This window comes from Cololabis saira, chromosome 11 (genome assembly GCF_033807715.1).
Source record: "Cololabis saira isolate AMF1-May2022 chromosome 11, fColSai1.1, whole genome shotgun sequence".
In the NCBI taxonomy this organism is placed as follows: domain Eukaryota; kingdom Metazoa; phylum Chordata; class Actinopteri; order Beloniformes; family Belonidae; genus Cololabis; species Cololabis saira.
This window is the reverse complement of record NC_084597.1, coordinates 12175031-12191203: the sequence shown is the minus strand read 5'-3', so window position 1 is coordinate 12191203 and position 16173 is coordinate 12175031. Positions and strand designations below refer to the sequence as shown.

The window sequence follows — 16173 nt, the reverse complement described above, 5'->3', positions numbered from 1 at the left end:
ATAGAGTGCAAGACAACTCCATAATATTTACAAAAGAGAATTAAACAGGTAGCCCCACAATACACTTAAAGCTCTCTTTTATTATTACGGTTTTTCATCTTAAAATGAGAAAGCAAAGTGTTGAGGGTTTGAGTTTGGCCAAAACAAAGATGAGGTGTAAGTTAGCACCAAAACTGTTGAAATTAATATCTTTATTTTGAATGTAACATAAGCCAATATTTACTCATTAACTCTTAGTAAGAATCAAATCGATACATTGTCAGGAGCTGTTCACTATACGAAACAGCAGAATGTGGTGATGTGGAAAAACACCAACGGTAGCAAGTTGGATAATGGGGCCTCATTTAAAATGGACTGCGTAGGAGTCATACTAAAAGTGTACGTACGCTCAAAAGCCGAAAATGCCGGGCGCAAAAAAAAATCCGGATCAATAAAACCATGTGCACGCAACGTTCCTTTATGAATCACAGTCCAGCTGGAAGGTTGCGCAGCTGAATATCCCGCCCTCTACACGCCCATAAATGCATATGGATGAGCCTACTGAGCATGCGCAGTGGCTTCCTGCAGCCTGTTAGGCGTCAGAGAGGGTGTCAGCCACCGTGAGACTGACTTTCACGGAGACCTAGATGTTGTAGATGATGTGGAGGACAGAAAAACCACATTATTTGGTGGTCACAGTAAAAGTTAGAATAAGTATATAAATAGTATACAATAAAATAAAGCGAGTGAGTGGCAGCACGCCGTTGCTGCGCTAAACGCCGTGAGTGCCCCGGCGCAACAGGGGGACACACGTCCCCCGTCTTTTCAAAATCATGTTTTTTTTCCCCTTACTTTTTACAGTTTAAAAACTAACGGTAGGCTCAGCCTTAAATTGCAAATTATCAAGACACTGTATGAAAGCGATACGAAAACGGCCCCGCAGCCCCGCTTCACCTCCCGTTACCCTTCCTCCTCTCCCGTCTCCCCTCAGAGCTGCTCAGGGCGGGTTTATGGTTCTGCGTTACGCCAACGCAGGGCCTACGGCGTAGGTGCGTGTCGCCGCGTACCCTACGCCGTAGGCTCTGCGTCGTTTAACGCGGGACCATAATTTAGGCACCATACACCTGCACGTAAAGGTTTCACGCGCGCGTAAAACTCATATATATGAAAAAAAAACTGAGTCCCTTTAGGGGCTCCGTGGGGCTCCCTAAATGCAGCCCCTCATTTGTTCTGTCCTAAAGCGGGTGAAGAAGAGGCTGCAGCTCCAGCAGCAGCAGAGTCCTGACTGACTGAGCTTCACACACAGAGGAACACGATGAGCGCTATTTTATTTTATTTTATTATTTTATTATTTTAAGTCTGATATATGTTGTGATATGTGATGACATTATTAAGGGTATTACATGAATCTGGCTTCATTTCACCCCCTCACAGCCTGCGTCGCCAGTTCCCCGTGTCTTAAGTAAATTCTTACGGGAGGGTCCGAGTTGCCGTAAAGATGAGCAGATTTTTCGGTTAGTTTTTTCTTTTTAGATCCGAGGATTTGCGTAGAAGGCGGCTTCCGCAACTTTCAGGCGCTTTTTCTGCGCAAGCAAGCTTTATAGATGAGGCCCCATGCAGAGTGCAGAGAAGGTCAGAAATAAGTATTTTAACCCAACATTATAAAGATATATCTATGATATTGCTGATAAAGAAGAAAGCTGGCTGAATGGCTGCAATGGATGTAGTAAGAGCTTTTGTACTTTGACAAATTCAGAACTATCAATCTTTTTTTTATTTCCTTAGGTATGAATATAATTAAGTGATAACAATAAGTACAGCTAAGGGTGGGCAATATGACGATATTAGATGGTGAAGGATTACAATGTGAAGACAAAATCTTACAAACTGCAGAGATCGTGGGATGGTCTAGGTTTAGGACACATTCTATAAATTGCAGTTCTATGCTGAAAGAGGAAGCCCAGCGACATCGCAGGCGGAGGCAGCAGCTAGCATGAGACCAAAACAAACAACATGAATAGGCATTTGACAAGTCGAGCAAGCGATGGAAAGATGTAACAGAAGCTGTTACCTTTTATCTCGCAAAGGACATGGTACCGTTAAAGACGGTCCAAAGATGAGGGGTGTAAACGCCTGCTTAAAGTAGCTGACCTGCGGTACGAGGTGCCCAGCCATAAATACTTTTCCAATTGTCTGTTTTCTTTTTTCAATTTAAGATCGTGGTAAAATCGAAAATTGTGATTGTATTTGTAAAAAATCGTGATATGATATTTTTGCCATATCGCCCACCCCTATGTACAGCTATAGAAATATCTCTTCATTCAACATATTTTTACTGGTTCCAATCGGACAAAATGTGTTCAAATACAGGAATGGTTCATTCAAATTTTAATTGATTCCATGGTAATATCAAATTCCCCAAAGAAGTGGAATTATCTGTGGAATTGTTTCAAACTATACAGCCAATTTACACATAAATAAGAGGAACAATAAAGTTAAAAGAGGGGGATCCACACTTTCAGACACTAACAAAGAGCATCTACAGGTCTTTAAGTGCTGGATGATGTGAGGATCACAATGCAAGCTGGGGTAACAAACCAACAGTTAATGCGACAAAATAGATGACATTGACAGAATAAAACAAATAAATAGCGTGTGATATAGGGAAGAAAAAAAACAATGTTTTACCTTTGGATGGCTGGGTGACTCCAGCATTTGCTGCTCTTTTTCTGTGAGCTTCCTCAACGTTATGTTCACCTAAAGCAACAAATACAAGTATACTCTATATCAACACAGGTTGCAGAGTGCACAATTTGAAAGAAATACATAAAAAAATTAAAACATGCGATATATGCTTGAGGATAAGCTCCAGCAGGTCTCCATGACCCTACATGGATGGATGGATGGATGGATGGATGGATGGATGGATGGATGGATGGATGGATGGATGGATGGATGGATGGATGCTTGGTTATTACCTTGTTAATCCAAAATACCATTGCTTCTTTCAAATCTTGGGGAGACTCTTTGGCACTGAAGTTTGCAAAGCGCTTGACACTGGTTATCATCTCCTTTATGTTGATCATTTGTAATGTGTAGGCCATCATGAGAGCATCAATGAGATGGATGTGGGCAATCTGGGAGGAGAGAAGTATTTTTGAATGCATCAATAGATTCATATCAGTATTAAGGATTTGACATGATGATAATGAATACTCTTCTTGGATCAATCCTGATTAATATCCATTTCAGAATCATTAGTCTGCTAACAAGATTTATGTATAATGTACAAAAATCAAATTCTGGGTCTAGCTATTTTCTTTCCTAGACATTTTCCCAGGCTAAAAAAAAGTAATAAATGTTCTAGTTGCTCTAAACCCTGCAAAACTGCCACTTCTGCTTGTGAATTATTTATTCCATCTCTCCTATCTTATATCAACATCACCAGAAAACTATTGCAAATTAGATGATTACTAGATTGGTAAACTGGGTTAAGCTACATCATTTGATGAGCTAAAAATGCCAAACAGTCACTCGTATACACATCCAGAAAACAAGCAGGAACTTTGCTTCTGGAGTGCTGATGATTGGAAGTCCCAAATGTACTACCTTTTCTCTGTATTTGATCACAAAATGCTCACAAGGAAATGCTGTGTTCTCCAGTTGCTGAATGCTCGACTTTGCAAATGTTAAAAAAAAAAAAAAAAAAAAAACTACCACCTTTCCTTGACTTTTTATATTTAAAAAGGGATGGATCAAGATTAAGCCAAAATTCCTTCTGAGTACAAAGTGTCTAACCATTAAACAAAACAAAACAAAAAATAGAAAAGGTTTCGGGTAGAGAATGTTAGCACAAACAATTAAAGTGAAATAGAAATATTTATGTTCACTGCGCAGGGAAACACCAAAACATTATGCCATTTACAGCTGAAACCAGTTAAATAGATATAAATATGTGATGTAAATGATAGCCACTTATGCTTCTTGAACTATTGAGAGCTGAGATACGTTCTTATATAGTCATAAAAAATTAATAAATTAACCAGAAAACATGTTATTACCATGGGCTATAAGACTCCTAAGGTTTCCCACATGATACACCCCATTTTTGGTTTGAGTTTAATATTGTTACCAACAATAATCATTCCTCTTATTTTCCTTACTATTTATCTAACCAGATTTTTTTTTTTTTTTAACTATTGGATTTACATCTTTCATTGTACAGAATTATATCTTAATATTTCATTGCACTATTACTTTTTAAAATAAAAATATAGGCCATCTTGTTATCACTTTTTCTGTCTTAGAACCTGGTCTTGATCAAATCAATCTGGGTATTTAAAGTACAAACTGGTATCTTCACCATGCACATCTCAGGTATGAATGTGTGTAAATTGTGTTGGAACAAACCTCTCTTTCCTAAAAATGCTAATTTCATCACATCACTGAAAATGTAAGGCTGGAAAATAAATTCAGAAATGCAGATGGCAAAAACCCCCAGTATTGCCTGGCAAACCACTTTAAACTCTGTATCCAGCCCATTTTAATACACTTATTTGTTCTTAAAATGGTTATATTATAGGCATTAGACTAACCATTTTGATGGGAGATGAGATGAGATCCAGATCAGACACAGGTGTGATGTCAGTCCCCAGGGCGTAGATGCCTTTTCTGGTCAGGGTTTTGATGACAGACTGATGGTTATGGAGTGAGGCAGCCAGCTCAGTGTCAAGGATGAGTCCAAACACATGGCAGTAGAGCTCTCCAGACAGCAGCAAGTGGACGATGGAGGGCTTGATGTGTTCCTGCTCATACTGGTCGGTGTAGAACGGGTCTCTTAAATCTTCAGGGATGTGTTCTGGAGAAAGGAATGATGGTAAGCTTAAGTATAGGTATTGTTGAACTGTTTATAGCCTCATTGGAAAACAAATACAATGGTAGCACGTTACTTTTTTTTTTTGATGCGGGGGGGCTGAGATGTCCAAACTTTTATTGGTATTACTTAGCAGCACAATTAAGAACTTTTATGTTTTATCTTTCCTCTAGAGAAATTCCGTCATGGGTGGATATGGAGTCATGTTCCTTTAAGATACCGCTGCATTTATTTTTGTATTCAGACAAGTTAAATGATCTAAGAACACATACCACTCACCCTATAGTTCTGAATATGATTAATATATGGTATGAGGTAAAAAAATATATGAATATACCCGACTCCTTGTCACAGTTCAGCCCAATTTGGGGCAATGGTACATTTAAACCAGGCAAGCAGGATGCAGGATTCCAGAGCTGGGCAAAGAAAGGAATAAATAAAATAGGCAACCTCTTTAAAGAAGGGGTTCTAATGACTTTTGAAGAAATGTCCCTAATGTACGGCATCCCAAGGAAACATTTTTTTAAATATTTGCAAGTGAGGAATTATATTTCTTCTTTGCAAAACCAATCAGTGGGTATTCCGGTAGTATCATCCCTAGAAGAAATAATCACAAAGAATTGCAATAATAGGGGATTGATTTCATCAATATACAACTGGCTTGCATCTGGCTCTAATGAATCATCACTGACTAAACTTGTGACATGGAGGGCTGTCTTAAAACAGGACATTTCAGAAGATGACTGGAAAAACATATGTGAAAAATCTCAGAAACAAACAGCAAATACGAATCTAAAACTACTCCAATATAATTGGTTAATGCAGACATACATAACTCCTATCAAATTAAATAGATATAACAGTAATACACCTGACAATTGTTTTAAATGCAATGAGGTTCAAGGAACATTTTTGCACTGTGTTTGGGAATGTGATCAAATTAAAAAATTCTGGAGGGAGGTGATTATTAAAACTGTGCTTATTCTGTCCTGCATGAATATCCCACTGGAGCCTACCTTGTTATTGCTGCATTTATATCCAAAAGATCTTAATTTGAAACCCCAAGAACATAAATTTATTGATTTCGCTATATTGCAGGCAAAAAAGATCATCGCTCTCAATTGGAAGAAAATGGATGCACCTACAATCGGTGCTTGGATCAAGGCTATGGCACAATGTAGGTCAATGGAGAAAATAACTTTCTAAAATAAACTCGGGATATATGAAGAAATCTGGAAACCATTTGATCAATTTATTAAAAAAGGAGACACAGGGGCGCTTCTATGGGAGGACAATGCAGGGCAGGATACCTAAGAAGGAATCTGGAGGATGACAGGAAAAGGGTATTTTTTGATTATTTGTTTAGGTTATGTATATCTTTAATTTCCTAGAAGTACCACTGGACTGTGTTGTTATTTGATACTGTTATTAGGTACCAACCTTGGATTGTATAACAAGAAATATGTAAAGAGAGAAGGGATGTGGGATGGGATGGGGGGGGGGGGGTTAAAACTGTTAAGTCAGAACTAGATGTGAAATGTCCTTTATTATAATATTCTGTTTGTAAATGAAAAAACAATAAAGATATTGTTAAAAAAAGTTACTTTTTTTTAAACAACAAATCCCTGGAGACAACTACACTCAAAAAATGCTCATGCGTACACGTGTCCAACCGATGTCTCTCTACATTACATAAACAGAGACAGTCGCAGTGTGCAGAATTTCAAGTTGTGAGCCGCGATGGTCAAATAAGAAACCAGTTTTACAACACGGCACTGAGAAAAGGTCAGCAGTTGAAGAGCATGTCAGGCAGGCGTCTTGTGGAGTAGAGGCTTTAAGTCAATGAGCTAACAAGACTTAGTGATGATGCTTAAGCTGATGGGGATGTCCCAGGCACTCTGCTTTTTCCTTGCTTGTGGACACAGACATGGGGGAGCTATTTTTATTTGCCTCAGACATGTTAATCCAGAGTTAAGTCCGGCAGCACACTCAAAATTTACCTTCCAAAGCATTCTGTAGAGACCTAGGCAAAAAAACACCAGAGGGAGTTTGTCACCGCCTAGGTCAATGTGATATTGAATTCATGCTAAACGTAAAACCATTTCACAACCTTGTTTTGCTAATCCTGTTACTAGTGAGTAATCATTCGATTTGTCTAGTTTATTTCTTACAGTATGTAAAATGAGAGGATCAATTTCTCTCTCTTATCTGTCCATTAAATATGAAACAGAAGCTAGGACATGGTTATCTTGGCTTGGCATTCATGCTGGAAGTGGAAGTAAAAAGATGTAATGGCTCTTTAAAAAAAAAAAAACGGTCAACAAATAACTTTAAAGTTCATTGATAAAAGGATAAATAAATAAAAAAAATATAAAATAAGTTCATTTGTAACGCTCTGCTGATTTGCCTCGACTTTCCTCTAAAGAAGAGAATGCCATCCATCTTTTCATCTGCCTCTGAACAAGTGCTTGTCCCAAAATGTCCTCTGACAACAGAGCCAGCCTCATAGTCTGCCAGACAGGCCGGCACCTATTAAATTGTGCTGAGCTGTATTCTTGTCCAACTTACCATAAACGTGCCCACACAAACAACTAAAATGGACTGAAAGGCTTCTACAGCAATTTTGTACACAGATAATTCAGAAAGCAATTATACGCATTTTAAGTGTCCATAAAGTCACAAACCTCCAAATTTCAGCAAGAAAAACAATGAGTTTAATTGTCTCTTCTCTGAATAATAAACATGGACACCAAAACTAATATTGATAAGAAAAGGTCAAAAACAATACAACATTATTCTTGCTTTGATGCCTAACTGCATTGAAAGAATTTAAGCACAGTTTAGCATTATTTTCTCATTTAGTTTTATATTAGAGGCAACACTGACTGAAATGAACTGACAAAATAAAGCATTCGTCAGTGGAAAACACAGTCACGGCAGGCTTGGAGAACAACTACAGGATGCTGTGAAGGCCTCAGCTACGCTGTTTTACAACAGACTGCATTCTTGGCACAGTCTACATGCAGTTTATTTCTCACTCTGCTATTCTGCTGATGAAGCTCAGCCATATGTACACAAGAAACCCATATTATGTTGGAAAATACCCATCGTGTAACAACTGGGTCTGATTTGATTTTGCATAGTTTTCCTACAGTCTTTCACCACTCTCTGCACTGACACTTTAATAGACTCAGCTGTCCCTGAATGCCTCTGCATCCTCACTGGTTGGATGATCATAGAGAACGCCAGCATGGCGGGAGGTGGGGGTGGCTGGGATGCAGTCCTATCTTCTACTCACTGGATCATTTTATGGTTCTTAACATCCGGAGGTGAGCGTGTGCGGTGAGAAGAACTGGAGGGGATACAGGGAGGTGCTGCATCTTTAATCCTAGGTGTTAATACTCTTTAGATATGTATTATCCACCTGATCCGAGCATTAAAGCCCACCCTGGTGAGCATGTGTGAGGGTAATTAACAGGGTTCATGTGTGTGTGTAAGCCTTTGTTCCTTTTCCGTCTAAGACGAGGTCAGACTGACCCACAGAGATCTTGCTGACAGGGCAGGGCTGTCAGCCTGGTGGGTGGGGAGGGGGGGGGGGTTGCAAGGGAAAGTGAGCATCTCCCATCCAATAAGACGGCTTAATGGAGAAACCTCCCCAACACTGTGTGCTGAAAAAGCACTGCGTTTACATTTATACACATGTAGAGTACACCTACCTGATAGTCTCAAACAAATGCTCAAAACAAGGAAAAGTGTGAAGCCAATAGCTTGTGCTTGAGCTTGTCCGGGAGGTTGAGAGATACCAGCTAGAGATAGTTGGGCTCACCTCCACACATAGCTTGGGCTCTGGAACCCAGCTCCTTGAAAGGGGCTGGACCCTCCACTACTCTGGAGTTGTCCAGGGTGAGAGGCAGCGAGCGGGTGTGGGCTTGTTTATAGCCCCCCAGCTCAGCCGCCATGTGTTGGAGTTCACCCCGGTGAACGAGAGGGTCGCTTCCCTGTGCCTTCGGGTCGGGAAAAGGTCCCTCAATGTTGTTTGCCGAACAGCAGTGCGGAGTACCCGGACTTCTTGGGGTCCCTGGGAGGAGTACTTGATAGTGCTCCAACTGGGGACTCCATTGTTCTACTGGGGAACTTCAACGCTCACGTGGGCGATGACAGTGATACCTGGAGAGGCGTGATTGGGAGGAACGGCCTCCCCGGTCTGAACCCGAACGGTGTTTTGTTGTTGGACTTCTGTGCTAGTCACAGTTTGTCCATAACGAACACCATGTTCAAGCATAAGGGTGTCCATCAGTGCATGTGGCACCAGGACACTCTAGGCCGGTCAATGATCGACTTTGTTGTCATTTCATTTGACCTTCGGCCGCATGTCTTGGACACTCGGGTGAAGAGAGGGGCTGAGCAGTCAACTGATCACCACCTGGTGGTGAGTTGGATGCGCTGGCAGAGGAGGAAGTTGGACAGACCGGGCAGACCCAAACGTATTGTGAGGGTCTGTTGGGAACGTCTGGCTAAGCCCTCTGTCAGAGACGTCTTCAACTCTCATCTCCGAGAGAACTTCTCTCAGATCCCGGGGGAGGCGGGGGACATTGAGTCCGAGTGGACCATGTTCTCTGCCTCCATTGTCGATGCGGCAGCTCAAGTTGTGGATGCAGGGTCTCGGTGCCTGTCGTGTTGGCAATCCTAGAACCCGGTGGTGGACACCGGACGTAAAGGATGCTGTCAGACTGAAGAAGGAGTCCTACCAGGCTATGTTGGCCTGTAGGACTCCTGACGCAGTAGATAGGTACTGGCAGGCCAAGCAAGCCGCAGCTCGGGCAGTCCTGGAGGAAAAACTCGGGTCTGGGAGGAGTTCGGTGAGGCCATGGAAGAAGACTTTCGGTCGGCCTCAAGGAAATTTTGGCGAACCGTTCGGCGCCTCAGAAGGGGGAAGCAGCACTCTGCCAGCACAGTTTACAGTGCAGGTGGGGAGCTGTTGACCTCGACTGGGGACATTGTTGGACGGTGGAAGGAATACTTCGAGGATCTCCTCAATCCAACTGACATGCCTTCCATTGAGGAAGCAGAGAGTGTCGACTCGGAGACGTGCTCATCCATCACCCAAGCCGAGGTCACTCAGGTGGTTTCTAAGCTCGTCGGTGGCAGGGCACCAGGGGTGGATGAGATCCACCCTGAGTACCTCAAGTCTCTGGATGTCGTAGGGCTGTCTTGGTTGACACACCTCTGCGACATTGCATGGAGGAAGGGGATAGTTCCACTGGAGTGGCCAACCGGGGTGGTGGTCCCTCTTTTTAAAAAGGGGAACCGGAGAGTGTGTTCCAACTATAGGAGGATCACACTTCTCAGCCTCCCCGGGACAGTCTACGCCAGGGTACTGGAGAGGAGATTACGGCCGGTAGTTGAACCTCGGATTCAGGAGGAACAATGCGGTTTTCGTCCCGGTCGTGGAACACTGGACCAACTCTACACCCTCCGCAGGGTGCTCGAGGGTTCATGGGAATTTGCCCAACCAGTCCACATGTGTTTTGTGGATCTGGAGAAGGCATTTGACCATGTCCTTCGTGCCATTCTGTGGGGGGCGCTCGGTGAGTATGGAGTCCGGTCGGTCAGACTTGTTCCCGGTGCATGTTGGACTCCGGCAGGGCTGTCCTTTGTCACCGGTCCTGTTCATAATTTTTATGGACAGGATTTCTAGGCGTAGCCAGGGGCCGGAGGGGATCCGGTATGGGAACCACAGGATTTCGTCTCTGCTTTTTGCAGATGACGTTGTCCTGTTTGCTTCATTGGACGGGGACCTTTAGCATGTGCTGGGGCGGTTTGAGGCCGAGTGCAACGCGGCAGGGATGAGAATCAGCACCTCCAAGACCAAGGCCATGGTTCTCCACCGGGAAAGGATGGATGGATGGGTGGATGAAGCCATTATTCAGATTCTTCTGTGTAAGGTAGTTAAACCGTTCAGTGTAGGAACGTATGACAGTTCATGCATGTATCCTAACTTCTGACAGATCCTGCTAAATGTGTTCTTGTTTATTTTGAAAGCATTGGTGAATTACTGCATGCACTTATTGTGCACACTCTGAGTAAACAATGACAAGATACAAATTAAAGCTGCAAGCAGCGATGAACGGGCCCTCGCACCCTTGTGCACGTTCAGGGGTGCTGCAGTGGAAGCGCTTGTATATCTTGCATGTAGATTCTTCAGGCCTAGACATTAAGCGGATGACACCATCCACGACTCTCTATATTAAACCATTCAAAAGTTACGGCAGAAAGTAGGAACTATCAGATATGGTCGCCACGGTAATGCTACACGCAGCTTGTACATCTAAGAGTATAACACCCAACTGACATATTTTCTTAAATATTGGCCTGTTGCAAATAGCTCACATGTTAGACTCAATACTACAGGAATCCCTCAAAAATTAATCTTGAGACTGTTTTAAAAACTGTACTACTATTACTGCTAGTTCAAGTTCCAGTGATGAACAGTTTCTGCTTAGTACATCCTGATGTAATTGCCTCACATTTCAAAGGGTTACATATTTTTGTGTGTCAATTAGGTCAATCCATTCACTCCAAAATGTGATTCAATAAGTCCATGTCAGCTCTGACCTTTGAAAATCCATTACTGCACAAGCTGTAAAACAGAATTTAACACTGCATGCTGTTTATGTCCTGTGAATAACTAGGTTATGCATTTAATTTGCTTTTGTTTTGACTGAAGCTTTGACATTACCTGACAGGCCACGAGCAAATAACGAAAATATTAAACTCACAATAATCCATTAAAACTTTGCTTGCATGTCTGTGAAAACTTTGTCAAATGGCATTCCACTTAAAACTTTAAAGCATGATAATATATGCTGTACACACAAGACATTGTAGAATTAAAGTGTAAGAAAAAATGCTCTATTCTTGTACAACATTTAGAAAACGTTTCAATGTTTCTCCAAAGGCCATTAAATAACTTGCTGCGAGTCTAAACAAACAGGCTGTGTTGAACAAGACACAAGCCTTCAGGTCCAATCTCATTAAACACTTAAACATGTGACAGGCTGTGCTGACTTTAACACCAGTACAACGACAACATAGTTCTCCCAGCACTGCTGCGTTTGTGTGTCAGTTTGCATTCTACACCCCAACTCTAACCAGGGTGATGTGAGTCTATTTTGGTCAAAATGAGCTATAATATACATGATGTAATTATCTCCATTCAGTTACGCCTTACAACCGAATTTTGACCAAAGGCTTTAACTCCTGGCCATGTCTGAATTCCTCACAGGTGATGCCGGGCATCTGATTATGCTTGATGATTGCTTTTAATTACATAGTATGACCCAGACACTCATGCAAAATTAGTGTAAAATGAATGATTCTCGCTGTATGACCGGAAAAACAAAAACAAAAAAAAACAACTTAGCTCATGATAACTTCGAGGTAATTTGTTTCACTTCAGAGTCAGAGATCTTAATCTAATTGCTGAAATTATACAAATTACACACAAAAAATATTTTCAGGGGAAGAAGGTATTACATTTGAAATAACTTGCTATTTTTTTTTTTGGGGGGGGGGTAATAAAAAATGCAAATAATGTCCTTAATTGATTCGTGGTGTTACATTAAGCTGTTTAATATTAACTCCAGGTAATGAATTCTGAAGGAATATGTTAGTTGATACGAGTAACGATAGCTGTAAAATACTACAACACTGGTATCATCCAGTCTATCATTTACAATAGTTGTTGTCTAGAGAGCTAGAAATAAGAGTTCCCCGGCAAAATAACATAAGCAGTAGTCGATCAGATTAAGGCAAGAAGTCTGTTAGTTTGGTGTTTATTATTGGCACCTGATCTCTGACCTAAAAGACCACTGTGTTGAATACAAAGGCAGCAAAACAGAGCTCAAGACTCATGCTGAATAATCAAAACGTGATATTGGTAATAATGGTTTTGTTTAACCCTTTTTTTTCAGTTTGGGAAAGTTGCATCTTTGTGATGAAAAAATAAGCTGCATCTTTGAAAGTGTTTTAAAATATTTAAAACAAAACTGTACATTCATTCACAAGCAAACAGAATGTTTATATTAAATTTACTGAGTCATCCAATGCAACAAAGAAGAGGGCACTGCAGTGTGTCTGACTCACAATACAAATGTGGTCATAATGAGTTTTCCATACCTCAGAAGCTGCCTCAGTATCTCCTTTCAAATGCTTCATTGTCATGCTGATAAATTAAAATTAAATAAAATACAGAGACTTCCTGGAGTGTACGAACAGCTCAGCTGACCTCATGCTAACCCGCCTTGGGAACAGTGACATAAAAACCCACATTAAAAGGGTAATTTCCAGACATTTACTCACAGAGTGGCTATGTAGAGCAATCATTTTTAATGTTATAACTGATCTCATCAAAGCCAGCAAGCCTACTGACCTGTGTATTAAAGCGTGATCATGAGACATCAACTTAAGTTTCCACTGACAAATGTGAGGGTATCAAGTGCTGCTTCGTTGCCATGCTATGTGTGTCATAGTAAAAGAAAAAAGGCCACAGAAAAATTGTACTGATCTTACAGATACTCCTGTAAGACACACTTATAAGTATATGACTGCAAAAGTAGCATACAGTTATTGTGTGCAACTGTTTACTGTAGAGAAGTGAAATTTGTCATATTCTTATTCAATGGCTCTTCGGAGATGATGCATGAAGCATATCCTTTACCTTTAAACTTTAAACTAATATAAACTACCACATTAAAAATACATACAAGAGACACAATTTTTAAATCCACTCCTGCACTGTTTAGACTATACGTTGAAAGCCTGTATTATTTGCTGCTCAACTAATATAAAGATGACTTAATAGATAGATAAAGTCTAAGTTTATACACACAGCAATATACTGTAGATACCAGTTTGTTGCAATAATATGCTGGTTATAGTTATTTGATTATTTAAATGTACTGCTTTATAAATGTATGTTTTGTTTTGTTTTTCTCTCTCGGGGACATTATGGAATATTCAATAAGACTTCCAATACAGCTAATGCACCACAGCCATTTATATCACAGTGTACACAGCTGCTAATATATTTTTCAGGAGAGGGATATTTTATCCACTAAGAGCTAGGGCTCGGCGATATATATCGAGATTTTAATATATATTGATATATTTTCAAACGCGATATGGTACGAGACAATATCGTTTATATCAATTTTAAAAAAAAATAAAATTATGATTTTGATATAGCTTATTTTGTGACAAATTGACTTGAATGTTTTATTTGAGATTTGCACAATTGTTTTTTTATTTGCACAACTGTCAACCTCAGTGGAAAAGTCTGCCTGTAACTGTCTATTGTATTAATTACACAGTGTATTTGAATTTAATTGTTATCCAGGAAAGGGATATTTGTTTTATTTTATTCAAGAAGCATTTTTATTCTATATATGCAGGCAGTTTATGTTTATTTCACTTGTTTTATACATTTTGATATTGTGCAGACCTCTGTTAATAAAGGTACCTGTGTGACATTTGGCACGAGGCTTTGTATTAAAACTGACTGTTTTTTTAAGGGTTTGCCTCAGAAAAAAATGAAGCTAACAGAGATGCTATGCTATAATGCTTTGGGGGAAACCTCAATTATGGCACAGAAAAAATATCGATATATATATCGAGTATCGCCATTTAGCTAGAAAATATCGAGATATGACTTTTGGTCCATATCGCCCAGCCCTACTAAGAGCACAAAAGAGCCACACAAGAAAACTGGATATTCGTGCCAGTGAGGGCTCAGTTATTCAAGGAAAACTCAAGACAAAGCCTTACCTTTGCCATAGGCTTTGGCAAATAACCAGCAGAGATTTGCTTCTATTTTGGCCCTTGCAGAGTCATAAAGCTCAAGAGGTACAACCTGGACCTCCACACATCCTCCTCCTCCTCCTCCTCCTCCTCCTCCTCCTCCTCCATCGCCATCATCATCATCAGCTGCTGCTGTTCTCCTCCAGGTGCTGGTCCATCCACCACTCACATCCATCCTCCACGGAGACACAAACATGTTACTTTTATTAGAAGCAGGACTGCATCACATCATCGACATTAATAACAAAACAAACAAGGTCTCGCTCACTTGGCTTGCTAATGACAAAAAACACGACATATGAACTCACTTTGTCCGAGTTCTTTGTCCCTGCTGTCATTCATTATAATGCGCACGTCCTTATGTGCACTTTTAAATGCCCTCCTACCATTAGTGATCTGCCTGATCGATGTACTTTTACACCTAAATAAAACTGCTGCAGTTTTTTTAAATGATCAACTATAACTGAAATAAAAATCAGCGTATCTGACAGGAGATATGTGTTATTTTCTAGCTGGAGCAGGTCGATGATCAGAATGACCAATTACTGACTTAACTATTACCGACTAAGTTCACTGTATTGACGATGGGTTGGCTGGTTAAACACGTCACGAAATTTAAGGCGGCTATTGTAATAAATACTCACTTCTAAGAGCACATTTGGACACTCTTCGCAGCTTCAGCTTTCAGACGACTGTATTGTTAAAAACCCCAACATGCTGGCTTCAGCCTGGCTCCAGCTATCGGTAGAATAACAGAGACTCCTCCCTGTCCAGCGAGACAAATCTCTGGCCTGTCATGATGAAGCTGCGGCCGGTGGCTGATGGTCGTTAATCCAATAATAAAAAACCTGATTTTGAGGATGTAATAGAAGAAAAAAATATGGCTGGCTCATACTGACGCTGGCATCGCCTCTGACACGGGACTGCGGGGTTTGACGGTGCCGAGCAGCCCTGTTGTGGGAGCCTGTCTCTATGGGGACGGGTGTTTCCTTCAGGCAGCTCAGATGGAACGCACATGTTCACCTACAGGGGGCGCCAGAGGTGCAGATCCGATGTCAGGATTGGGGGGGACACCAACGTGATTTTAATTTTTAATTTTTTGCCGGCTCGCCAAAAAATACTGCACAGGGAATCATTTATTGTGCTTACCTTTCTTGTTTATTTGTCCTAAACAGCCAACAGTGTGTGTCACTGCTTACTTAACTGTTATATTCGTAAATCATAATTTTAAGGGTTTTGGGCATGTTACGACGGAGTATTAGGGCCAAACAAAAAAACAAAAAAAGGAAATTACGAGAATAAAATCATAATATAATGAGAATAAAGTCGTAAAATTATGAGAATAAAGTCATAATATTACGAGAATAAAGTCGTAATATTACGAGAATAAAGTTGTAATATATTATAAATATATAAATATAACTTCACAAGATGCTCAATATTCTTCATTTTAACACAGGGAG

The 16173-nt window shown here is 40.7% G+C and overlaps 1 protein-coding gene across 1 annotated transcript in view; it reads right to left on the bottom strand.

Annotated features, from left to right (window-relative positions):
* Positions 1-15695, bottom strand: part of LOC133454971 (calmodulin-regulated spectrin-associated protein 1-B-like) — a 32401-nt gene extending 16706 nt beyond the window's left edge. The window contains exons 1-5 of the mRNA XM_061733737.1: positions 15355-15695; positions 14678-14886; positions 4575-4837; positions 2958-3116; positions 2668-2736 (exon numbers count right to left, since the gene is read on the bottom strand). Coding sequence (XP_061589721.1) covers positions 2668-2736; positions 2958-3116; positions 4575-4837; positions 14678-14885 — 699 coding nt within the window. The 5' untranslated portion in view covers position 14886; positions 15355-15695. The remainder of the gene's footprint in view (positions 1-2667; positions 2737-2957; positions 3117-4574; positions 4838-14677; positions 14887-15354) is intronic.
* Positions 15696-16173: the final 478 nt, after the last annotated feature.